Source organism: Tamandua tetradactyla, chromosome 16 (assembly GCF_023851605.1).
Source record: "Tamandua tetradactyla isolate mTamTet1 chromosome 16, mTamTet1.pri, whole genome shotgun sequence".
Lineage (NCBI taxonomy): Eukaryota > Metazoa > Chordata > Mammalia > Pilosa > Myrmecophagidae > Tamandua > Tamandua tetradactyla.
In genome coordinates this window covers 43,825,681-43,853,656 of record NC_135342.1, presented here as the reverse complement: position 1 = coordinate 43,853,656, position 27,976 = coordinate 43,825,681, and the positions used below count along the sequence as shown (strand labels likewise).

Genomic DNA, 27,976 nt, shown 5'->3' with positions numbered 1-27,976 from the left:
TGAAATTGTGGGTTCATCTTTGTCCTCCTTGCACCTATCAAGCTGTCCAGCCTCAGTTCCTTTGCATTTGCTCTTCTCCCTGCCTGGATCTCCTTCCCCTAGTTCTTTACAAAGCTGGCAACTTCTCGTCTAAAACTTAACTCAACTGTTACCTCCTTAGAACGATGTTCCTGACCATCTAACGTAGTTCTCTACCTTTCAGCTTCCATATTTGCTTCCTAGGGCTGCCGTAACAAATGACCACAGAGTGGCTTAAGACAGCAGGAATATGTTCTCTTGCAGTTCTGGAAGTTAGAAGTCTGACTGCGTTGGCAGGGTTAGTGCTTTCTGTAGGCTCTGAGGGACAATCTACTCCATACCTGTCTCCTAGCATCTGGTGGCCGCAGGCAATCCTTGGCATTCCTTAGCTTGTGGGCATATCACTCCAATTCCTATCTCTGTCTTCATATCACTTTCTCCTGTGTGTCTTCTCCTCCCCTCCCCTCTTCCAAGAACATCTGTCATTGGCTTAGGGCCCACTTGGATAATCCGAGATGATTTCAGATCCAGTCTTAATAACATCCACAAAGACCCTTTTCCCAATTAAGATCATATTCCCAGGTTCAAGGTGAACATATTTTTGGAGAGGGGCGGGGAGAACGTCAGCATTAACCCAGGACACACTCTATTACATTATCCTTTTTTTTTTTTCAGAACACTTACACATCTGAAATGATCTAGTTTATTGATGTTTTCTAATTGCCAGTTATGATCTGTTAGTGGGCTATGAAATGGAGTGGATGTAGACTAGTATTCAAAGTTTTGAATAGAAAATTTAAAACAAAAAGAATAAAATAGGAAATATGGGAGTGAATCGCATATAGTTAGGTTAAGAGCTGAGACTGCCCATAAATATGAGGACTGAGAACTGAGGCCACTTATGGTGTCATCATTACCATAGCTTAATTATTTGTTCCAGGTAAGTCTTTTCTCAATCTAAGGTTGTTCTCCTATTTCTTACAAGTATTTACAATATAACGACTTTTTGTGCTTGAGTTTCTGAGTACCATAATTTCACCCAGGATACTTTAGAATTCCAGTGGCCATTTAGAATTAGTTCAACCACATTGAGGAATTTAGAACAAAAAGGGAACACAATCCATATCCAGTGGTCTCCAATTTTTTTTTTTTTTTCCTTTTCTTGACATGGGCAGACTCTGGAATCAAATCCAAGTCTCCGGCCTGCCAGGCGAGAACTCTGTCACTGAGCCACTGTTTCCCGCCTAGTTGCCATTAAAAAAAAAAAAAGTTGTTTTGAGGAAGCTTCCAAAAGAAATATAGTTTCCAAAATTGCTTCCTTAAAAGATTCCTTGGTCAAGGCAAATGAAAACCTGTGAAAAACTAAAATCCAGTCTTCTTTTACATCTCCCCACCCTGCAATCACGTCTTGAACTTAAGGGTTTTTGTTACACTGTTTCTCTTGCATTTTCTCTGCCCCTATGCCTCTTTCGAACCTGCTTCCCTTGCTGGGCAGAAACCTCTCCACAGTGCAATTGCCTCTTAAAGTTAATACTCTTAGGAACAGGGAAAGCCTCTTATTGTTAATTGGTCTGAGCAGAGCCATTGTTAAAAACTTTTTGAGGCCATGAGAAGTTAGACAAAAGTTAACAGATGAATTTGGAATAGTTCTAGAAGCATCTAATCCAGGGCTTCCAGAGCTATAGCAATTGGTTCATATGTTAATCAGAATCTCATCTGCACAAGACTAGATTAAAAATTTAGAGTGGGAAGACCCTGAGGCTGCCCTAAGAGATCCCATTTTGCATGGGGGATAGTGGGTTTAGTAAGGCTGTAGGTGTTGGGCAAGATGCTCTAGAGGCTATTTTCTGTGAAAACAGATTCGATTCTTATCTTGCCATACAAGCACAAAGGTGAATCCATTGGTGATTTCAGGGATAGGTGTTTTACCATTTTAGACAGAATTCAGGAGTAGATCCTGAAGGACATGTGACCCCAACTTTCTTTTCACTTTTTGTGAATGGCCTTAAGCCAGAAATAGGATATTTAAAAAAAATATTTTTTTATTGAGAAATCTTTACCCACATACAGTGCATACATGGCATATAATCAATGGCTCACAATATCATCACATAGTTGTGTATTTATCACCATTATCATTTTTAGAACATTTGCATCACTCTAGGAAAAGAAATAAAAACAAAAACTCATACATGCCATACCCCTTACCCTTCCCTCACATTGATCACTAGTATTTCAATCTCCCCAATTTTTGACCCTTTATTTCCCCCATTTATTCATTTTTAGACTCATCTATCCCTGCCCTGGATGAAAGGAGCATCAGACACAAGGCAGACATAGGATGTTTAATGTGCAGACAAAAACTGAAGTGGAAATTAGCCCCATTGCCAGATCTCTAACTCCTTGCTGAACATTTTATAATAAAAGCAGAATATAATATATACTCAGAAGAAACTGATGGCCTTATAAAGATAACAACTAGATGCGATTACTCCAGACTTTTAGCACTAGAATGGGGTCTTCTTGATAGAGTCATCTGTAGATACTGTAGGCCAAAAGGAGGTTGGATAGATATCTACCTTAGTCTAGTTAGGAAACTAAAGGAAAAAATAAAGTGGATAATCAATGAAAGAGCTTCAAAATGGAGGTAATTTCCCATTTTACCCTTAGTTTTTGCTAAATATTAAAAGATGATCTTGCAAAAAAATTTTTCAGAGAAATATTTATTTCAGGGTTTTATAATTTGTTTATAAATCAACTATTCAACTCATTCAATAAACAGTTATTGAGAACTGCTATGATGTGCTAAATACAGGATTTTTTTAACTTTTTAAATTGTATAATATAACATATATACATAGCAGAGAAAAAAAAAAGCAATAGTTTTCAAAGCACTCTTCAACAAGTAGTTACAGGACAGATCCAAGTTTGTCATGGGCTACCATACCATCCTCTCAGATTTGCCTTCTAGCTGCTCCAGAATATAGGAGACTAGAAGGAATAAATATTTTTTTATCATCCCAATTGACTCTTTTTCCATCTTTTTTTGTGAAAAATAACATTTATACAAAAAAAGCAATAAATTTCAAAGCACAGCACAGCAAGTAGTTGTGAACAGATTTGAGAATTTGGTATGGGTTACAACTCCACAATTTTAAGTTTCTACTTCTAGTTGGAGATCCTGGAGGTACTCCACAATTTTAGGTTTTTACTTTTAGCTGGAGATACTGGAGAATAAAAGAAATATCAATTTAATCATTCAGCAATCATATTTGTTTGTTAAACCCTACCTTCTCTGTATAACTCCACTATCGCCTTTGATCTTTCTATCCCACTCTTTAGGGGTATTTGGGCTATGGCTGTTCTAACTTTTTCATATTGGAAGGGGCTGCCAATAATATGGGGTAGGGAGATGGAACTAGCTGCTGTTTTGGAGAGGCTGGGCCCTCTAGGTTTCAGGACTTATCTGGTCCAGGGATTCATCTGGAGGTTGTAGGTTTCTTGAAAGTTACCCTAGTGCATGGAACCTTTGTAGAAACTTATATAATGCCTTAGGTGTTCTTTAGATTGACTGGAATCATTTTGATTGGTATGGCAAGTTATGATAGGTAACAATGTCTAACTGAAGCTTGCATTAGTGACCTCCAGTGTATCCTCTTGACTCTATTCGAGCTCTCTCAGCCAATGATACTTTATTGGTTACACTTCTTTTCCCCCTTTTGGTCAGAATGAAATTGTTGATCCCATGGTGCCAGGGCCAGACTCATCCCTGGGAGTCATCTCGCATGCCACCAGGGAGACTTTCACCCCTGGATGTTGTATTCCATGTAGGGGGGAGGGCAATGATTTCACTTGCAGAGTTAGACTTAGAGAGAGAGGCCACATCTAAGCAACAAAAGAGGTCTTCCAGAAGTAATTCTTAGGCATACCTCTAGGTAGGCTAAGTTTCTTAACTACCTACATAAGCTTCACAAGAATAAGCTGTAAGATCAAGGGGTTTGCCTATTGATTTGGGTGTCCCTTATGTTTGACACAGTATCAGGGCATTCCCTGATGATAAAGTTTAATAGTTCCATATTTTTTCTCCCATCCCTCAAGAAACTTTGCCTACATTTTTTGATTATCTGCTTAATATATTCTAGGATGAATCCAAGCATTAAGCTATACAGGATTAAAGGCCCTCATTCTTATTCTGGGCTCCCTGTGTTTCATTTGTTCAAATGAGCTATCCAGACAGGTTGACTTAGATTATGTGCTACAGAAAATTTACGTTCTGGACAAAACAAACCTTTCTTCCTTTGGTCTCAAAGAGTAGGTGCGGTTCTAAAATATAAAATATAGACGATGTCTTCCTTACCCCTGTGTTCTGAATTACCTTAATCCTGACCTGATTGGCTTCGTTCTTATCTGTAAATGTCAGGCTATAGAGGTATAAAACAGCCTCTCAAAATCCAAAAATAATAATTACCACTCCGGACTAAATGTGTCTGCTATAAGAGCTTACAATATAGGCCCCTGTTTTCTCTTTCTCTCTTTTTTTGGGGGGGGGCGGGGGTTCATGGTCCAGGAATTGAACCTGGATCTCACGAATGAAAGGTGAGCATTCCACCACTGAAACACCCGTGCATCTGGCCCCTGTTTGCTTATAAGCAATTTCTAAAGGAGACCATACAATAATTGTTCTTTCATCTCTGGCTTGTTTTGCCCCACCAAATGTCCCACAGTTTCATTCACATCGTTGCATACCTCACGATTTCGTTCTTTGTTCTAGCAGCACAATATTCCATCATATGTATGCACCATTGTTCACCAATCTACATCTCAGTCAGTGTATCCTTCAGCCACCTTAATCTTGGAAAATTTTGATTGTCACTGCAATATCAATCTTAAACCCTATCACTGTTAAGCAACCCCTTTCTCAGAGACAATGAACAACCAAAATGTTGGTTGTCTCTATTAACCTTCAGACAATCCCTGTGTCTCAGCCCTTAATCATAACCTCATACTTTTTTTTTTTTTTTTTTTTTTTTTTTTTAAAGGAAAGACAGAGAGAAGGAAGGAAGGATAGAAGGAAGGAAGGAAGGAAGAAAGGGAAACATTTTTAAACATTTTCTTGTTTTATTGTATTTTGTTTTTCCGTTTTTTGTTACATGGGCTGGGGCCGGGAATCGAACCGAGGTCCTCCGGCATAGCAGGCAAGCACTTTGCCCGCTGAGCCACCGCGGCCCGCCCATAACCTCATACTTTTAAAAAAGAAATTTTTATTGTAAAACCACCTTAACAAACAAACATGCAAACATTCTTGACATACAAACATTCTATACATGGTATACAATCAATTGCTCACAATATCAGTGTACAGTTGTGTATTCATCACCAAGATCATTTTTTTGAATATATATTTCACTCCAGCAAAAGAAATAAAAAAGAAAAAAACTCATACATACCATATCCCTTACCCCTCCCTCTCATTGACCACTAGTATTTCAATATGCTCAATTTATTTTAACCTTTGTTTATTTTTTTTGCTTTCTGTGTTTTTTAAATTAATTTATTTATTAATTTAAAAAATTAAGAACAAACAAACATTAACATATCATTCCATTCTACATATATAATCAGTAATTCTCAATATCATCACATAGTTGCATATTCATCATTTCTTAGAACATTTGCATCAATTCAGAAAAAAAAATAAAAATACAACAGAAAAAGAAATGAAATGATAACAGAGAAAAAAAAAAAGATTATACATACCATACCCCTTACCCCTCACTTTCATTTATCACTAGCATTTCAAACTAAATTTATTTTAACATTTGTTCCTCGTATTATTTAATTTTATTCCATATGTTCTACTCGTCTGTTGACATGGTAGATAAAAGGACCATCAGACACAAGGTTTTCACAATCACACAGTCACCTTGTGAAAGCTATATCATTATTCAGTCATCATCAAGAAACATGGCTACTGGAACACAGCTCTACATTTTCAGGCAGTTCCCTCCAGTTTTTCAACTACATCTTGAATAACAAGGTGATATCTACTTAATGCATAAGAATAACCTCCAGGATAACCTCTGCACTCTGTTTGGAGTCTCTCAGCCATTGACACTTTGTCTCATTTCACTCTTCCCTCTTTTGGTCGAGAAGGTTTTCTCAATCCCTTGATGCTGAGTCTCAGTGCATTCTACGGTTTTTCTCAATCCCTTGATGCTGAGTTTCAGCTCATTCCAGGATTTCTGTCCCATGTTGCCAGGAAGGTCCACACCCCTGGGAGTCATATCCCACGTAGACGGGGAGGCTGGTGAGTCTGCTTGTTGTGTTGCCTGGAGAGAGAGGACACATCTGAGTAACAAAAGAGGCTCTCTTGGGGGTGACTCTTAGGCCTAAATTTTAAGTAGACTTGACCTATCCTTTATGGGGTTAAGTTTCATATGAACAAACCCCAAGACTGGGGGCTCAGCCTATAGCTTTGGTTGTCCACACTGCTTGTGAGAATATCAAGAATTCAACTTGGGGAAGTTGACTTTCTCCCCGTTCTCACCATTCCCTGAAGGGGGCTTTGCAAATACTTTTCCACTCACTGATCAAATCACTCTGGGATTCATTGGGGCATCACTCTGGACAAACCAACAAAATCTCATTTCCTACCTGAGATTCCAAGTACTTATGGTGTTCAATCAAACTATCTATATAAGTAATATTAGGAAATGCACTAGTCAAAATATAAATTTTGTACCACATAAACATTTTTTGCTTTAATCTCACACATCAGGTGACATTTTAAAACATTAATTACCCTCTATTTTCAGCACCCTGCAATAATGACATTCCTTTGTTCTTCCTCATGCAAAAGCATTTTTTAAATTTGTACGTTTAGTCACTATTATTATACACTCTAGGCATTCCTAGGTTATACCATCTCAATCTTTAACATCTATCTTTCTGATTTCATTTATGCCCCCAGCCCTCCTCCCTCTATCATTCTCACATGCACTTTGTTTATTTTTTAAACATATTGTTTACTCATCTGTCCATACTTTAGAAAAAAGGAGCATCAGACACAACGTTTTCACAATCACAGTCACATTGTAAAAACTTTATCATTATATAGTCATCTTTAAGAAACATGGCTACTGGAACACAGCTCTACAGTTTCAGGTACTTCCCTCTAGACATTCTAATACACCATAAACCAAAAAGAGGACATCTATATAATGCATAAAAATAAGCTCCAGGATAACCTCTTGACTCTGTTTGAAATCTCTCAGCCACTGATACTTTATTTTGTCTCATTTCTCTCTTCCCCTTTTTGGTCAAGAAGTTTTTCTCAATCCCTTGGTGCCACTTCCTGGCTCATCCCAGAATTTCTGCCTGTGTTGCCAGAGAGATTTACACCCCTGGGAGTCATGCCATATGTAGGAGGAGTGGAGAGTGCAGTGAGTTCACTTGCCATGTTGGCTTAGAGAGAGAGAGAGAGGCCACACCTGAGCAACAAAAGAGACAACCTCATACTCCAATGAGAAAATATCATCCTTTGTGACACGAGTCCTAAAAACATAATAAAGAGGAATTGTGCAAACAGAATTACACATTAAATGCTCTCTGAATGGCCTGTTCTCTGAAATGCCTGAAGACTCTCCTATTTATGATCAGGCCATAGCTCATTTTGACATTGATTTAGGGATATCCTTGTGTCTAAATCAAATCCAGAACAAAGATTTGCATGAGGTGCCAGGCACTTCATGGGACATAAAGTTTATTGACATTGATAAAGTTATTGTGTCTGAACCTATGAAGACTCAGACTGATCCATCAAAATCTTGACCCAAAATTGCACGAAACTCTCTAAAACTAGAAGCTGAAGAAAAAACTTAAAACCAGTAGTTGAAAATCTAGTGGAGAAATGGCTCATCATATCATTTCTAGTCTTCAGGATAAGTTGCTGAGAGGGACATGTTGAAGTCCCCAACTATAACTATAGATTTGCCTTTTTTCTTTCAGTGTTATAATTTTTTGCTTTATCTATTTTGAGGCTCTGTTGCTTGGGGCATATATATTTAGGATTGTTATGTTTTCCTAGTGGATTGATCCTTAATGTCCCTCTTTGTCTTTAATATTTTTCTTTGCTCTTAAGTCTACTTACCAGATATTAATATAGCCCCTCCTGTTTTTAAAATATTAATATTTTCGTGGTGTATCTCTTTCCAGTCTCTAACTCCTCTGCCTCCTTCTTCATCTTTTTTGGTTGAGTACAGTATATTTCATTAATGGTACATGACAAGGTAGGGCTCTCTAAGCCCCTCTCCTTTGGGGGTCTGGGATTGAGGCTGAGGAGGACAGGTGATTCTCACTCTCACACCTGGGCTTGAGATTCCCTGACAGCTGATGCCCTCTCTCTTCCTCTATGCTGGTACTGAGGCTGGTGGTTCAGGGAGCTGTTACTCACTGGGGAGTGCTCTAGTCTGCTAGCTGCCAGAATGCAATATACCAGAAACGGAATGGCTTTTAAAAAGGGGAATTTAATCAGTTACTAGTTTACAGTTCCAAGGCCGAGAAAATATCCCAATTAAAACAAGTCCATAGAAATGTCCAATCTAAGGCATCCAGGGACGATACCTTGGTTCAAGAAGGCCAATGAATTTCAGGGCTTCTCTCTCATCCGAGAAGGCACATGGTGAACACAGTCATGGTTTTTCCCTCGGCTGGAAGGACACATGGCGAGCACAGCATCATCTGCTAGCTTTCTCTCCTGGCTTCCTGTTTCATGAAGCTCCCCGGGAGGCATTTTCCTTCTTCATTTCCAAGGTCACTGGCTTGTGGACTCTCTGCTCTGTGGTGCTGCAGCATTCTCTGCTCTCTCCGAATCTCCTTCATTCACCAAAATGTTTCCTCTTTTGTAGGACTCCAGAAACTTCTCAAGACCCACCCACATGGGTGGAGACATGTCGTCACCTAATCCAGCTTAACAACCACTCTTGACTAAATCACATCTCCAGGAAGATGCTCTGATTACAGGTTCAAACATAACAGTATTGAACAGGGATTGTTCTACCTTTATGAAATGGGATTTTGATTAAAACATGGTTTTTCTAGGGGACATACATCCTTTCAAACCAGCACAGGGAGTAAGACTAGGAAGTATGGTTATGTAGACCATGAAGTCCACCACCCTGTTGCTGTAGCCAAATTCGTTGCCATACAGGAAATGAGCTTGATGAAGTGGTCACTGAGGGCAATGCAAGTCCCAGCATCAAAAGTGGAAGAGAAGGTGTCATTATTAAGGCCACAGGAGACAACCTGGCCCTCAGTGTAACCTAGGATGCCCTTTAGGGGACCTTCGGACTCCTGCTTCATCACCTTCTTTTTTTTTTTTTTTTTTAATGAATTCATGTTTATTTTAATATAGAGAGAATGGTTGATAGATACAGGAATATTTATAAATACGTGTGTATACACTGATTAGTATACAAATATACATTTCCTAGCTCTATTCACTTAACGGGTTCTAAAGGTGTGCCACTCCAGTAGCTATTAGCACATCCAGTGTCCAGATTTTGGTTTCTACAAACCAATCCCTAGTTAAAGGGACAAGGACTCCTTGAAGAAATGGGTAATTCTAAGTCTGACATAGGGAAAATATAAAATGAAAAAGTATAAACATTTTAGAAAAAAATTATTAGGGAAAACCTTCATGAACTAGGGATAGAAAAAGTGTTCTTAGACACAACACCATAAAGCATGACTTGTAAATGAAAACATTGATAAATTGGACTTCATTACAATTTTTTTACTATGATTATATGGATACTTTATTTAAATATGCTTATGGTTAAGCTAACTAAGATATCCATTTTTTTATTATGATCATTCCGTTCTACAAATATTATCAGCAATCCATAATCTCATCACATAGTTGCATTTTCATCATCATGATCATTTCTTAGAACATTTGCGTCAATTCAGAAAAAAAAATAAATAAAAAGACAACGGAAAAAAATTCACTCATACCATACCCCTTACCCCTCCCTTTCATTGATCACTAGCATTTCAATCAAAATTTATTTTAATATTTGTTCCCCTTATCATTTATTTTTTTTAAACTTTTTTTATTAATTAAAAAAAATTAACAAACAAAACATTTAAATATCATTCCATTCTACATATACAATCAGTAATTCTTAATATCATCACATAGTTGCATATTCATCATTTCTTAGTACATTTGCATCGATTTAGAAAAAGAAATAAAAAGACAACAGAAAAAGAAATAAAATGATAATAGAGAAAAAAAACTATACGTACCATACCCCTTACCCCTCGCTTTCATTTACCACTATTGCAAACTGAATTTATTTTAACATTTGTTCCCCCTATTATTTATTTTTATTCCGTATGTTCTACTCTTCTGTTGATATAGTAGCTAAAAGGAGCATCGGACATAAGGTTTTCACATTCACAGAGTGTCATTGTGAAAGCTCTATCATTGTTCAATCATCAAGAAACATGGCTACTGGAACACAGCACTACATTTTCAGGCAATTCCCTTCAGCCTCTCCACTACATCTTGAACAACAAGGTGATATCTACTTAATGCGTAAGAATAATCTCCAAGATAACCTCTCGACTCTGCTTGGAATCTCTCAGCCATTGCCACTTTGTCTAATTTTACACTTCCCCCTTTGGTTGAGAAGGTTCTCTCAATCCCTTGATGTTAATTCTCAGCTCATTCTAGGGTTTTTCTCAGTCCTTTGATGCTGAGCCTCAGCTCATTCCAGGATCTTTGTCCCACGTTGCCAGGAAGGTCCACACCCCTGGGAGTCATGTCCCACGCAGAGAGGGGGCGGGTGATGAGACTGCTCGACATGTTGGCTGGAGAGAGAGACTTGACTTATCCTTTGTGGGGTTAAGTTTCATGTGAACAAATCCCAAGACTGGGGGCTCAGCCTATAGCTTTGGTTGTCCACACTGCTTGTGAGAATATCAAGAATTCAACTTGGGCAAGTTGAATTTCTCCCTACTCTCACCATTCCCTGAAGGGGGCTTGCAAATACTTTTCCAGTCACTGATCAAATCATTCTGGGATTCATTGGGATCACTCTGGACAAACCAACAAAATCTCATGTGCTACCTGAGATTCCAAGTACTTAGGACATTCAATCAAACTATCTACATGAGTTATATTAGGAAATGCTCTAGTCAAAATATAAATTTTGTAACAAATAAACATTTTTTGCTTTAGTCTCACACATAAGGTGACATTTTAAAGTATTAATTATCATCTGTTTTCAGCACCCTGCAGTAATGACATTCCTTTGTTCTTCCTCATGCCAAAACATTTTAAAAATTTGTACATTGTACATTTCACTATTATTATGCACTCTAGGCATTCCTAGATTATACCATCTCAATCTTTAACATCTATCTTTCTTTCTGATTTCATTTATGTCCCCATCCCTCCTCGCTCTATCATCCGTCGTTTATTTTTATTCCATATGTTTTACTCGTCTGTTGATAAGGTAGATAAAAGGAGCATCAGACACAAGGTTTTCACAATCACACAGTCACATTGTGAAAGCTATATCATTATACAATCATCTTCAAGAAACATGACTATTGGAATACAGCTCTACATTTTTAGGCAGTCCCCTCCAGCTTCTCCTGCCTGTGGGGAACAGAGAGGTTCTTGAGCTGGGTGCTTGTTGTGGTGGGATTCCCCCTACCAGTGCCTGCCCATTGTCTTAGTGTCTCTGGTTGCGGGAGGAGAGTATCAGGCTCATAGGGTCAAATAGGCTTTCAGAGCCAGGCCACTTGTAACTGGGTCCATCTTGTCAATTCCTCTCTCCTGCTCTTGTATCTCTGTGTAGAAGAGAAGAGTCTTAAGTCAGAGAGGTTTCCTGGACTGAACTTGTTGCAGCTGGGTCCATTCTGCTGGATCCATCTACTGCATGGATGTTTCCCAATGGGAAAAAGAAGTCTCAGTTCCATGGGGATAAAGAAGCTCCCTGGACCAGGCTGCTTGTTGTGGCTGGGTCCCATTTGCTGATTCTGCCTGATTGCTTTGGTGTCTCAGGCATGGTTGGGAAAGAGAGTGGTTTCCCCAGCTGCTTGTTGTTGGTGGGACCCTGATGGACTCTTCTGGCTGTTGGTGTGGGGCTCACCTGATGTTGTCAGAGGCACTCCCATTCAATCTAGGAAAATAATTAACATATCTGGTCTTACTTCTGTGTCTGTTTTGTGTGTTGGGAAATACTAGGTCTTTGTTGCCTTTTTCTATTGGGTGGGGAGACATCAGACACCCTCCTGTTACATTTTTCCTCCAGTTCTGGAATCCCCAACCAGTTTGCCTTCTTCTTACCACTTTTCAGAATTCTTCTTTGGTTGCCTCCTGCATTATTTTCAGGGAATATAGTTGTGCTTATAAGTGAAGAAACAGGTCTATGCCAGCTTGTCCCATGAGATAATTCTGACCATTAGCACGGTAGTTAAGCAACAGATTAGAGATCCCTGCATTCACATCTTCCAGCTGGAAGGATGCAGGGTTTCACCTTCTGACAATTGGACTGCCATTGAGGATTCTCAAATTCCTCTAGGGGCAGATAATATGAGAAGACAGACAGCTCCTCTAAGACCATCAGATTAAGAAGATGACATGCAAGGTAGACAGCTTCCACTCAAGGTTCTGGATCAAAACCTCACCTTGCCTTTCTTGTTTTGCTTTTAAATCTTGGCTTATTGTAGTTCATTCTGTTCTTTATGGTCTGCCTATTTACTGTAATGTAAAGATGGAACAATTTCTTTCGTACTTATCTTTTTCTTAGGCTTATGAGTTTTGTTGGCTATCTTTGGGTATGGAATTAATAGTTGGTTACAAATGATTCATGCATTAACCAATCTTTAGGGGAAAAAATCCAATTCCTATGTGTTAGGTCTGCAGTCACGCAGAATTGTAACTGCCCAAGGACGTATGTTGCAAGAGGGAGCTTATCACGAGACTGCAGTTGCTGCTACAGACAATCAGTCTACTCTAGGAAAAACACCCTCCCTCACTTCCTGAGAGTGGCAGCAGAAGTCCATCCACCTCCAACCCACCAAATTTTTTCACACCATCCCCCTGAACCCAAGCCATAAAAACCCCCTGTTCCGGGTGGTTGCTTCCTCTGAATACCGCCCAGGCGGTTCTGTTTCTTCCTGAAATAAAACTTTGCCTGAACTTCACCTCATCATTAGTGGGTTTGCCTTTTGCTATGTATATTTCTGTTTCCCACTGTGGGCTTGTCACCTTGCATTATTCCCCATTCCATAGCCAGAGCAATTAGAATCCCTTTTCAGAAACAAGAACACGGGGAAAAAAAGATTTCATGGCTTCTTCAAAAGTTGCTACAATTATAGATGAACTTCAGCGTAATATACTTTATGGTGTGATCCTAGAAATTGTGCTGGTAGGAAAATTTTACTGATAATGCGTAACCAATCCATGCTTCCTGCCTCTCCTTGATCCTTCTTACTTTAGCTCAGAAGAAGGAACTCATTTTCCACATAACCCCAGTGTGAAGGATTTGAGATAGCAACAAATTCTTTGACATTCCTTACATCAAGCGGTGGGGTCTGTGACTTCTTTCCTTGAATCTGGGTGATCTTTTTGCTTTCTCTGACCTGTAGAATACTCGAAACAATGCTGTGCTCAAGAAGATAAGGTTGTAAACCAGTAAATAATTCTCTGAAACCAATTTATCTGGACGGTTTGCTGGATGGCTTTCCCATCAGGATAATAGATTGTTCATCTGGGAAAACAGCTTGCTTACCAAATAACAGTTTCACTTAGTAAGACTTGCTTTAGTACTCTTGCCTTCTTGCATTCACCAATCCTAAAAATTATGTCATGAAATTTGCCATTCTCAATCAATTCCCTGTTTTGAAAAAGCTGCCTTAAAACACTTAAGGACTTATGCCAACCGTATAAATTTCCTTTCCTCACTTCCCCCTTCCAAGACGTCACTAAGGTTGTCAAAGTAGTGTTCTTCATTACTGCAAGTCTAATTTGAAGTTAACTTCGCTTGATCACAGGCCTTAGGATAGTTTTTTTAAAAAAAATTTATGTATTTTTATTGCGATATCTTCATACAATCCATCCAAAGTATACAATCAATGGACAAGTGGCATAGACCTGTTTCTCCCTACTTGTCACTTGTAATCACAACTATATTTCCTGGAAATAATGCAGTATCATTATATAGTTGTGTGTTCATCACTGTGATCACTTTTTTAAACATTTTTATTGTATAGTATAACATATACAAAGCAAAGAAATAAAAAAGCAATAGTTTTCAAAGCACTCTTCAACAAGCAGTTAAGGACAGATCCCAGAATTTGTCATGGATACCACATGACCCTCTCAGATTTTTCCTTCTAGCTGCTCCAGAATAGAAAAGGCTAGGAGGCTTAAATATTTTTTATCATCACAACCGATTCATTTTCCTTCTTTTTTTGTGAAAAATAACATATATGCAAAAAAGCAATAAGTTTCAAAGCACAGCACCACAATTAGTTGTACAGCATATTTTAAAGTTTGACATGGGTTACAATTTCACAATTTTAGGTCTTTACTTCTAGCTGCTCTAAGGTACTGGAGACTAAAATAGATATCAGTTTAATGATTTGGCATTCATATTCATTTATTAAATCCTATCTTCCCCACCATCACTTTTGACTTTCCATCCCTCTCTTTAGGGGTGTTTGGGCTATGGTCATTCTAAATTTTTTATCTTGGAAGGGTCTGTCACTAATATGGGGTAGGGAGATGGAACTATCTGATATTCTGGGGAGGCTGGGCCCTCTGGGTTTCAGAGGGACTCCTCTGGAGGTTGTAGGTTTCTGGAAAGTTACTCTCGTGCATGGAACTATTGTGGAATCGTATATATTGCCCTAGGTGTTCTTTAGGATTGGCTGGAATGGTCCTGGTTGGGGGTTGGCAGGTTATGATAGGCAGCAAGTTCTAACTGAAGACTGCGTAAGAGCCACCTCCAGAGTAGCCTCTCAACTTTATTTGAACACTCTCGCCACTGATACTTTATTAGTTATACTTCTTTTCCCCCTTTTGGCCAGGATGGAACTGTTGATCCAGCAGTGCCAGAGCTAGTTTATCCCTGGTAGTTCTGTCCCACGTGATCAGTTTTATTCTGATAGTCTTTTAAGGATCTGATAGTCTACAAGGTAAGCATTGTTTTGTGAACTCTGTTCACAAAATGTGAAGCATTGTATGTGTGCGTCTCTGTGTGTGTATTGCGAAGTGAGTAAAATGTATTTCAACTGTGGGTGGTAATGAAAAAAGTTTGCGAAGTATTGTCTTATTGTCTCCCTCTGCTAGAATGTAAGGTGATTGGAGCAGAAATTTTGTCTTTGTTGCTTTCTGCATTATCCTCAATGTTTTGATCCATTTCTGGCATACAGTTATTTGTTGAATGAAACAGTATATGAAAAAAATGAATGAAAGGAAGATTGATTGAAAGAAGGAACGAGTAAAGAAGTGAGAAGGAGGTAAGGAAGGGAAAAGAGTGACAGTTCAACAGGTGAATAGATAAATAAAACGCGAAACATGCATATAATGGAATATATAGCCATAGAAAAGAATGCTACAGCATGGATGAACCTTGACATTTTTAAAATTATTTTTTAAATTAAAAAAATATATAACAACAAACACATTCTTAACTTATGATCATTCTGTTCTACATATATAATCAGTAATTCACAATATTGTCACATAGTTGCATATTCATCATCATGATCATTTCTTAGAACATTTGCAGTAATTCAGAAAAAGAAATAAAAAGACAACAGAAAAAAATTCAATACATAGCATTCCCCTAACCCTTCCCTTTCATTAATCACTAGCATTTCAATCTAAATTTATTTTAACATTTGTTCCCCCTATTATTTATTTTTATTCCATATGTTTTACTCGTCTGTTGATAAGGTAGATAAAAAGAGCGTCAGACACAAGGTTTTCAGAATCACACAATCACATTGTGAAAGCTGTATCATTATACAATCACCTTCAAGAAACATGGCTATTGGAACACAGCTCTGCCTTTTCAGGCAGTTCCCTCCAGCTTCTCCATTACATCTTGACTAACAAGGTGATGTCTATTTAATGCGTAAGAATAACCTCCTGGATAACCTTTTGACTGTGTTTGGAATTTCTCAGCCATCGACACTATTTTGTCTCATTTCACTCTTCCCCCTTTTGATTGAGAAGGTTTCCTCAATCCCTTGATGCTGAGTTCCAGCGCATTCTAGGATTTGTGTCCCACGTTGCCAGGAATGTCCACACCCCTGGGAGTCATGTCCCACGTAGAGAGGGGGAGGGTGGTGAGTTTGCTTGTGTGTTGGCTGGAGAGAGAGGCCATATCTGAGCAACAAAAGAGGTTCTCTTGGGGGTGACTCTTAGGCCTAATTTTAAGTAGGCTTGACTGATCCTTTGTGGGGTTAAGTTTCATATGAAGAAACCCCAAGATTGGGGGCTCAGCCCATTGCTTTGATTGTCCACACTGCTTGTGAGAATATCAAGAATTCAACTTGGGGAAGTTGAATTTTCCCTCTTTCCTTGATGACATTTTGATGCATAAAATAAGCCAGACACAAAAGGACACATATTGCATCATTTTACTTATGGGAAATAAGTAGAAAATGCAAATTCATAGAGACAGAAAGTAAATTATAGGTTACCAGGGGCAGGGGTGGAGTGGGGTGGGGAGTAGGGAGTTAATGCCTAACGGGTGCCAGAGTTGCTGTTTGGGATGATGGATAATTTTAGTGATGGATGGTGGTGATGGCAGCACAACATTGTGAACATAATACGACTGAATTGCATCTTTGAAAGTGGGTAAAAGGGTAAATATGTTACCACAATAAAAATAATAAAAAAAATTGTGTAATCCTACTCATTGCTAAACCATGCAATAAGCTGTGTGTTTACTGTACTTTTCCTTATTAAGGTTATTTTTTGCTTAAAAAAGTGACAGAAGGTGAATGGAAAAAGTAACAAGAACAGGAAAGAACAAGTGAAGGTGATATGCCTCCCCACCAGCAGGGGGCAGAGTGGGGTGGCTCTGACTCGAAGGCGGGGTTTGCTCAGAGGCGGGGCCGCCGCAGCAAGGCAAGGTGGGAGCAAGGAGGCTGGAGGCAGGAGGCAGCCGCGTGCACTTTGGCTGCCCAAGAAGGTGGTGGAAGTAGATCTCTGATGCGGTGAGTGTCCCCGCCTAGGGTAGGTAGACACATCCAGGCCTCCACCGCAGCCCCCATGCTTCTAACCACTTCAGGGATGGGGAGCTGGGGAGGCCGGAGCGTTGACTGGCGCGGCGTGTGATGGGTTTTTAATGCTCTTTGGCGGCTTCATTTTCTCCCAGCTGCAAAACTGGCCGATGGCGCTTTAGACGCTGGTTCGTAAAGTAGGGAGGCTCCAGCAGCCGCGTGGCCAGTTCTGTTTTCTTTACAGTCTCCTCATCTGCCCCCGGCCCGCCTTCCTGCCTTGGCTTGTCCTCGTGGCAGGCAAGTCAGTGCCATCTGGATGAGCCCTCCCTCCGCCATAGTCCCTTTATCTCCTTGGGAGAAACTCCTCTTGCTGACCTGCCCTGACTCCCTACAGTCATTCTTTCCTCCCGTGTTTATTGAGATAGCGCATATGGCAGTTGAAACAGATTCTGGAGTGAGTCCTTAGATGCAAGTGTGGGCAGATCATTGATGAGCTGTGTGACCTTGGGCAAGTTATTTTTCCTCTCTGTACTTGGGTTTCCTTATCACTAAAATAGGAATGATAACAGAACTTTATAGGATTTTTTTTTTGTATGCTGTATGGCGGAGGTCACAGTTCATTCTTTTTCCATGTGAGTATCCTGTTATTACAGCACTGTTTATTGAATTTTTGTTTGTTTTTTTGGGAAGTACATGGGCTGGGAATCGAACCTGGGTCTCTTGCATGGCAGGTGAGAATACATCATAGGATCTTTTGATGATTGTTAAATAAGTTAACATGGAGAAAAGGATTTAGAGCAGAGAGAAGATCCTCTCTTTGAACCATTACCCACATTCTCTACTTTCCTGCCTCTAATCACGGTTATAATTTTACTTCTGTGATTATTTAATTACTGTTTTGAACTTTTAATGTTTGTTGAATAATTTTACCCCAGGAGGTCAGGACAGTATTCTCACCTTCATTCATGTTAGGTGGGGGGAATAAGGGAGGGCTCTATGGCTGGAATCATGAAGTCACTCCGGAACTGGAGGTGAACCGTTATAATCAAGGTCTTTGCGCAGCAAACATCTATTCACTCATTGTTCAATGGACATCTAACCACCCGCGACTCAACCCACTAGCATAATAATCTTTTGTTTAATGTGCCACCCCTTTCATGCCACCACCTAACCCCTACCCTTAAAAACTGCACACGCCAAAGCCCGTGCGCAGACTCACCTCACTCCATCTTGGGTTTGGTGAGCTCTGCCCGGGTGCGCAGCCAGTAAAGCACACTCACTTAAAATTATTTCGTCTACTTTCCTTTCTCTCAAATACCTCAAACCTTTCAGTTCATACCACCATGATGTCTGTGGGAGAAGTCTGAGCCTGGGATTTCAGGGTGAGCAGGATGGCTCTGCCTTAATTCAGAAAGGCATTGAACAAAGTAGAGCAGAGTTGCTTGTTTGGGAATTCAGTGTCTGGGGAAAGTCATTCCAGGTCACGATTGCCCTTGAAAGACTTGGATTGTTGAAAGCCCCAAGCTGAAATGTACTATTATTTGTTTCTGCTGTATTTCATCTTTAACCAGTCGTGGGAGCAGTGGAGACCACGACCTATTTTGCAAGGTAGATGCCTCTGTGGCACTCTGAAAATAGAGGAATTTTGAGAATTGCAGACAAAACTTAACCTGCAATTCAGCGTTGACTTTCTAATGCTCCCCTCAGTTAGTGTTAAGAATGCGCAGGAATCCTGACCTAGAACCAGGTTTTAGGGCCTTGCCATTTCCTGTGGTGGGCTGACTGATGGGGTGATCCTGTCCCTAGCTGCAATTTAGGAGTTGCAGATTTATCTTATTCAGTTTACGGAAATTGTCTCGGAAAGCACCTCACTGGAAAAGTTGGACCTCACTGTTGCACCCAGAAGTCTGACTTCATTTTTTTAAGTTTTGAAGTCAACTTTTTATACCATAAAATTCACTCATTTTAAGGGTGCAATTTAATGATTTTAAGTTTGCAGTTGTGAAAATCATCACTACAGTTATTTTAGGGTATTTTCGTCATTCCAAAAAGATTTCCTGTGCCCATTTACAGTCACGCCACATTCCTGTCCCCAGCCCCAGGGAACCACTGGCCTGCTTTCTGTCTCTATGAATTTGCCTTTTCTGAACATGTCTGTTATATAAATGGAATCATATCATATGTGGTCTTTTGTAACTTGCTTCTTTTTCTTTAGTATAATGTTTTCAAGGTTTGTTCCATGTTGTAGCATGCATCATTACTTCATTCCTTTTTCTTTTTGAGTAGTTTTCAGCTATATTGATAGGCCACATTTTGCTTATCCATTCATTAGTTGGTGGGCATTTAAGTTGTTTCCACTTTCTGTCTATTATAAATAATGATCCTATGAGCATTCACCTACAAGTCCTTGTGTGGACATAGTTTAATTTCTATTTGGTAGACAGGAGTGAAATTGCTGGGTCATGTGTTTAACTTATACTTTTTAAAAACCCGCCAAACTGTTTTCTACGGTGGCTGTACCATTTTATATTCCAACCAGCAAGGTACAAGGATTTCTGTTTCTTTACATCCTTGTCAACACTTGTCATTGTCTGTCTTTTTTATTATAGCGTCCTCCTGGGTATGCAGTGGTATCTCATTGTGGTTTTGATTTGCATTTCACTGGTGACTAATGATGTTGAGCGTCTTTACCGATGCTTGTATATCTTTTTTGGAGGAGTGTCCGTTCAAATCCTCTGCCAATTTTTAAATTGGGTTATTTGTCCAGTATGTGTGTCTTTTATCAGGTATATGATTTACATATACTTTCTTAATGGTGTCTTATGAAGCAAAACATTTAAACATTTTTATTTAGTCCAATTAACACTTTTTTAATGCCCTTGATTTTTTTTGTTTTTTGTTTTTTATTTCTAGAAGATACATATATATATATATATATATATATATAGTACCAATATAAACTCACATACAATTTCATAATCCGTAAAGAAAGGAGACATTTCAGATTAAGGAAGATAATAAGAAGTTTTAAGTTTACATGTACTGTTTTATAATAAAATTCACATATATAACTTACATCTAAGTTTATATATAATTTATAATAAAATACGGAATTTTTACGGATAGATATATATAAATATATACAAAAACAAAAGATGTGGTAATATTAACATTGACTCAGTTCAGTGATTTCATGGTGGTAGGGATATAAAATATAAATGTTCTTGTAGTTTTTGGTATGTTTAAAATAATAAAAAAATATGTTCATACTTGAAGACTGCTCAATGTTATGGGTATAATTTGTATAATCATTCCTTATTAATGAGTATGGAAGTAGTTGCAATTCCAACCCTCAGAGCTAGGAAAGATCTCATTTTTTATGAAATTACATAGTCAAGGAATACGGCATCTCCTCATCTAGCCATCATTCTAATTTCCAGTTTGACTTACGATCCTGCCAGACGACGAAAGCTCACGTCTCCTTTAAGACCTAGATTCTTCACCCATATTTAGTTAATGTTGTCTAAACTGCCAAGGAGGTGATGACGACAGAGAGGAAGTCACATTTGTCACGAAAATGCTTCCACTTATTAAAGATTCAATGAGCATGTCTACTGCCTGGCACCCAAGGTGCCTCCAGAGGCAGTATGGGACCTTGACACAATCATTTGCCCATGAAGCAAATACCAAAGGGAAGCGCTGCCCACAAGACAGAGTAAAATCCTCCATTTGGGTTTCCAAGTTGTGTCTCCTTTTTGCTTTAGATTTGCTTCCAATCATGACATCCCTGTTGTTCACGGTCCTGTAATTTCCTTTTTAACTTTTTTTGTTACATAGTATGAAATATATACAAAGCAAAGAAATAAAAAAGCAATAGTTTTCAAAACACTCTTCAATAAGTAATTACAGGACTGTCCTGTAACTTATAATGATTTATCAGAGATCGGAGTCTAGGGTTGTGAGAATGACATCTTTCTCCTCTTAAAACTGAAGTTCTGGTGAACCTTGCAGTATGAGGAGCAGAGCTTGAAAACCTTACTCACTGAGGGGTGGTTCAGGTCATAAAGGGGCCTCCTTCCGTATATCTGGATTCTGAAGAGATTGTGCCTTTTATTGAAAATCTTCGTATGACGGGTTGATCTTAAAAGCGTGAACACTCATTCATTGCTGGTGGGAATGCAAAATGGGGCAGCTGCTATGGAAGATAGCCTCGCTGTTCCCCAGAAAATCAAGTACAGAGCTACCACATGACCTAGAAATCCCACCCCCAGGTGGGATCGATGACTTGAAAGCAGAGACTTAGACACCTGTTCACCAACGCTCACGGCGATGTCATTCAGGGTCACCAAAGGTGGAAGCAACCCAAGTGTCCAACAGCTGATGAGTGGACAACTTAAATGTGATTCATACATACACTGAAACACTATTCAGCCACAAAAAGGAACCCAGATCCGACACATGCAGCAGCAACATGGGTGAACCTTGATGATGTCATGTGGAGTGAATTTAAGCCAGACACAGAAGAGCAAACCTTGTGTGATTTCACTAATATGAAACAACCAGAACCAACAAACTCAAAGAGTCAGCATCCAGAACATAGTCCACCAGGGGCTGGGCTGGGTGCGGGGAATAGGGAGCCAAGGCCCAAAATGTACAGTTTTCATTTGGGATGATGGAAAAGCTTTGGCAGTGGACAGTGGTGATGACAGCAAAACACCGTGAATGCAAACGACAACACTGAATTATACATTTGAATGAGGTTAAAAGAGGACATTGTAAGTTGTGTATGTATTGCTAGAATGAAAAAATTTTAGAAAGCTATGCAGCTGCACAACACAAATGGTGAACCATAAGCTAAACCATGGACTCTAGTTTATAGTATAAAAGTGTGCTTTCTTCAGTTGTAGCAAATGTATCACACCGATGCAAGGTGTTAATAGTAGGGTGGTATATGGGAATTGTGTATCTCATGCATGACTATTCCAAATCCACAACATACCCCCCCCAAAAAAAAACCCAACAAAACATTGCTTAAAAAAAAGACCTAAGTGAATGAACAGATATCCTGGGCTCATAAATAGGAAGGCTTATTAAAATTCAGTCCTACCGAAAGTGATCTACAGATTCAGTGTAAACCTGATAAACATTACCAAAATTCTCTCTAAAAATTAGAGAATTTTTGACTGTGAAGTAAAGAAACAAAACAAAATAAAGATCTTGAGGTTTTCATGTTGCTGGTACTGTAGGTTAAGTGAACAAAAGGGCTTATTAGCTGGGCGTTGCTGTGGCCGACACAGGTCTGTCTCAGCGTTTCCAGGCTGCTGCATAAGGAGGCTTGTATTGGCCCTATAGCTTCTGTCCTCCCATACCAGTGTGTTTTCTGTAATCTCGGTGTGTTTTTTTGTGTGTTTTATTTTTTATTTTTGTACTGGGGCCCGAAAAGAGTCTAAGGATCTGAGAACCCCCCTCCCCAGAGTTGGTACTGTTGGAAAATGATTCTTAAGTGTCAGAGGTCGGTGAGAATTGACACATGAGACCTTCTTGGGGGCATCTTCCAAAAAAAATTCATGTCTGTAGGTGCATCAGCTCTTCGGTTCTGAAACCATATTTGAATTCTTGATTCTCAAATGCCTCTTTCTTTAGCAAATTCTTCCCTGGTAGCAATACTGGATGTGGGTGTGTAGTTTCATAATGGATGCTCAGTTCATCTAGCACCTTTTGGTAAATATTTGGTAAATACCCTTGAGTCCAAGGCTGAGGCTGATCCTGTCCCTGGGATTGCTCTTCTACTAAAGAGTATCGAGACCTCTGTTGGCTCTGCCTTAGGTGTTTGCTCTGTGATTCTGAAACCTTTACATCAGTTCACATGGGCCCAGTCCCTCTCAGTCAGCCAGTCGCTAGGTGTTCCCACAGGATGCACTTCCATTACTGAGATTTGAGTAAATTTCATTGCCTCTTCCTGAATATGATTAGCTCAGCTTTTCTCTTTGCCTTGATTAGTTTTGAGGATGAGAAAAATATATAAATCAAGCTATCATCAGGCGATTCTTTCTTCTCGAAGATCAAGTTGCTGGCAGTCCTGGACACCTCTGTCTCATAGCAAGGCACCTGGTGGCATCTCCTCATCTTTCCCTTCTCTTCCATGTTTTGTTACTTTCAGCTTCTTGTTTTTGTGGCTTTTTTTTCAGTGCTTGTGTTTTTGGTTCCATATCTAAAAAACCTTTGCCTAACCCAAGGTTATGAAGATTTACTATGTTTTCTTCTAAGAATTTTATAATTTTGCCACTTTCACTTAGGTTTATGATCCCTTTTGAGTTTATTTTTTAGTACAATGTAATGACTTTATTTAAAAATTTTTAACCTTATTTTTAATTCAAAAGAACTCATTAGTGTCCATCTCTGTGATGTACATTTCCCTCCTTCCTTCTGAGATGGACAGTGTATGGAGCCAGACTTGGAACTGTGTGAAAGAGGGCTTTGTCCCTTCAGTATTTTTTGCTGAAACTCTTTGCTTTTCTCTGCCTTCTCTAGCTTCTTTAATCTCATTCGGAAGTTGTTAAATCTGGTTATGCACTGGAGTAAGATTCCGGCCATTGAGAAGTGGGCTCTTTTGTACAGTGGGGTAGAGCAGTTGTGCAAGGGCAGGGGGAGAAGGAGATCACAGGTCTGTTTTCAGTCTATTAGCTTGGGATTGGGTCAGTTTGTGAAAGAGCACTTATGGAGGCAGAAAGTCTGAACACTGATTATCTTCAAAGTTTCCATGTTCATGAACCCCACAAAATGTCTTCCTATCCCAAGGGTCATTTACCTAGTTTGAAGACTGCTGCTTAAGATTCTACCCAATTGTCACCTTTTTCTTGGTTTCCCCTACTCTTTGTGTTGCTTGTCTCTCTCTTCAAAAGATCCTTACATGAGACTTCTTTCCACCCTCTAAAACCATATCATTCATTCATTGAGGAACAAATTTTAAACGCCTTCTTTCTTGCGAATATGACTGGCTCTGGCTCTGAGAATATTATGGCGAGCAAAGAAATAGGCATGTTGCCCCTTTCAAGGAGCTCACAGTCCAGTGGAGAAGACGAATAAATGTCAGAGTACAAGTGTGATAATTGTAGAGAAGAAGTATGTGAACCTTTATAGTGTGAATTCCCAGAGGAGGAATTGCCCTCAGCAGGGAGGTTTCAAATGCTTCTGTGAGGGAATGAGACTTCTGAGCGTAAGGAAAGGCAGGGAGGTGTGAAATCAGGCTGGTGGGTGGGTGGGTGTTCCTGGCCGAGCCCACTTCATCCAAAACCCCTGGCTGTCTCTGAAGTTCCAGGAATTACTAGGTAGAGAGGATAAGAAGATAGCTAAGAAGTGGGTCCTCTGCTTAGACAGCAGGGACCTTCAAAAGGCCTGTCCTTGTGGCCATTAGAGAAATGCAAATCAAAACCACAATGAGATATCATCTCACACCCACCAGAATGGCCATTATCAACAAAACAGAAAATGACAAGTGCTGGAGAGGATGCGGAGAAAGAGGCACACTTATCCACTGTTGGTGGGAATGTCAAATGGTGCAACCACTGTGGAAGGCAGTTTGGCGGTTCTTCAAAAAAGCTGAATATAGAATTGCCATACGACCCAGCAATACCATTGCTGGGTATCTACTCAAAGGACTTAAGGGCAAAGACACAAACGGACATTTGCACACCAATGTTTATAGCAGCGTTATTTACAATTGCAAAGAGATGGAAACAGCCAAAATGTCCATCAACAGAAGAATGGCTAAACAAACTGTGGTATATACATACGATGGAATATTATGCAGCTTTAAGACAGGATAAACTTATGAAGCATGTAATAACATGGATGGACCTAGAGAACATTATGCTGAGTGAGTCCAGCCAAAAACTAAAGGACAGATACTGTATGGTCCCACTGATGTGAACGGACATTCGAGAATAAACTTGGAATATGTCATCGGTAACAGAGTCCAGCAGGAGTTAGAAACAGGGTAAGATAATGGGTAATTGGAGCTGAAGGGATACAGACTGTGCAACAGGACTAGATACAAAAACTCAAAAATGGACAGCACAATAATACCTATTTGTAAAGTAATCATGTTAAAACACTGAATGAAACTGCATCTGAGCTATAGGGTTCTTTTTTTTTTTACTATTATTACTTTTATTTCATTTCTCTATATTAACATTTTATATCTTTTTCTGTTGTGTTGCTAGTTCCTCTAAACCGATGCAAATGTACTAAGAAACGATGATCATGCATCTATGTGATGATGTTAAGAATTACTGAGTGCATATGTAGAATGGTATGATTTTTAAATGTTGTGTTAATTTCTTTCAGTTAATAAAAAAAAAAAAAAGTAAAAACTACAAACAAGAAAATAAAGATTCTGTATGGAATTAAAAAAAAAAAAGGCCTGTCCTTGTATCTTGCCCTATATTAAAATCTCAAGGCAAAATATAAATTAAGAAAATATAGGCTTATATACTAGCAATGAACAATTTGAAAAGGAAATCAAGAAAACAATTCTATTTATCATAGCATCTAAAAATGAAATATCCAGGAATGAATTTAACGAAGGATGTAACAGGCTTGTGTCCTGAAAGCAACAGAGCGTTGCTGAAAGAAATTAAAGAAGACCTAAATAAATGGAAAGATTTCCTGTGTTCATGGATTGGAAGACTTAAAAATTGTTAAGATGTCAGTACTACCCAAAGTAATTTACTGACTCAATGCAATCCTAGCAGTTTTTTTTTTAATGAAAAAGCCAACCATCAAATTAATTTGGAATAGCATGGTCCCCAAAAAACACCTTGATAAGGAACAAAGTGGGAGGACTCACACTTCAAAATTTGTAACAAAGCTACTATAATCAAAGTGTGTGTATGTCAGTCTGTGCCAGTGTGGTGCTGCCATAAGAAAGATACGAACCAATAGAATAGCATTGAAAGTTCAGAAATAAACCCATACATCTGTGGCAAATTGATTTTTGATAAGGGCATTAAGTCCACTCAATGGGGTAAGAATTGTCTCTTAAAAAAATGGTGTGCTGGTAAAACTGGAAATCCACCTGCAAAAGCATGAAATTGGACCTCTGCCTCATACCATATACAAAATTAATTCAAAATGAATCAATGATCTAAGTGAAAAAGCTAAACTGATAAAGCTCTTAGAAGAAAACATAGGGGAGAATTTTTTATTTTATCATCACATAGTTGTATGTTCCTCACAGTGATCATTTTTAGAACATTTGCGTCACTCCAGAAAAAAAAAAAGAAAAAAGAAAAAACCCATACATCCTATATACCCCTTACCCCTCCCTCGTTGACCACTAGTATGGCCATCTATCTAATATTTTCTACCTCTTGTCTGCCTTCCCCCATTATTTATTTATTTTTTTGTCCTTATATTTTTATCATCTGTCCATACCCTGCATAATGGTAGCACCACCCATAGGTTTTCACAATTACATGGTCACATTGTAAAAGCTGTATAGTGATAATAATTATCTTCAAGAATCAAGGCAACTGGAGTACATTTCAACAGTTTCAGGTACTTCCCACTAGCCACTCCAATACACATAAACTAAAAAGGGATATCTATATATTATATTAGAATAACCTCCAAGATAACCTCTTGACTCTATTTGAAATCTCTCAGCCACTGAAACTTTATTTTGTCTCATTTCGTTCTCCCTTTCAGCCAAGAAGACTTTCTCAATCCCATCATGCTGGGTTCCAGCTCATCCCCGGAAGTCATTATGCCAGGGAGATTTACAGCCCTAGGAGTCATGTCCTGTGTAGTAGGGAGGGCAGTGAATTCATATGCCCAAGTGGTTTAGAGAGATAGCCCACATCTGAGCCACAAAAGAGGTTTTCTAGGGATGGCTCTTAGGCATCATTATAAGTAGGTCTAGCTTCTCCTTTGCAGAAATAAATATGGGGGTGAGCCCCAAGATCGAGTGCTCAGCCTATTAAATTGGTTGTCCCCAGTGTTTGCAAGAATATCAAAAATTCCCCAGGTAGGGAAGTTTAATATTTCCTCCTTTCTCCCAGTTCCTCTAGGAGCCTAAATTACTTCTGGATGTATCAAGGCATCACACTGACCTGTACAAACCAACAAGTTCTCACTCCCTATTCAAGATTCCATGTAATTATGGTGTTCAAATAAACTGACCATACAAATTAAATTAGATATTACGACACCAAAAATTTAAATTTTGCACCAAATAAGCATCTCTTCCTTTGGCCTCAAATAGTATCATCCTTTAGCCTGTATTTTGATTTATCTTAGTCCTATCCAGATCAGCTTCATTCATATCTCTAGTTGAAGTCTGATCACTTTTCAGCTTTTTTAAGTTACTGTATGGGTGTGTTCCTAGTTTGCTAGCTGCCGGAATGCAACACACCAGAGACGAATTGGCTTTTAATAAAAGGGGATTTATTTTGTTGGTTCTTCAAAGGAAAGGCAGCTAACTTTCCACTGAGGTTCTTTCTTACGTGGAAGGCACAAGATGGTCTCTGCTGGTCTTCTCTCCAGGCCCCTGGGTTCCAACAACTTTCCCCGGGGTGACTTCTTTCTGCATCTCCAAAGGCCTGGGCTGAGCTGCTAGTGCTGAGATGAGGAATGCCGAGCTGCTTAGGCTGTGCTACACTGCGTTCTCTCATTTAAGCACCAGCCAATTAAGTCGAACGTC

At 39.2% G+C, this 27,976-nt stretch overlaps 1 protein-coding gene across 9 annotated transcripts in view; it reads left to right on the top strand.

The window, feature by feature from the left end:
• The window catches only part of LOC143659426 (nuclear receptor coactivator 5-like), an 88,494-nt gene that overhangs the window by 4,893 nt on the left and 55,625 nt on the right, over positions 1 to 27,976 (top strand). For 3 of the 9 annotated variants that reach the window (XM_077132363.1, XM_077132369.1, XM_077132362.1), the window contains exon 1: positions 17,179 to 17,268. The exons of 5 other annotated variants lie outside the window; for them this stretch is intronic. In XM_077132363.1, the coding sequence (XP_076988478.1) occupies positions 17,264 to 17,268 (5 nt within the window). In that variant the 5' untranslated portion in view covers positions 17,179 to 17,263. Of the gene's footprint in view, positions 1 to 17,178; positions 17,269 to 27,976 lie in introns of those variants that run through there. One more of the 9 variants, XM_077132364.1, reaches the window with a different exon arrangement.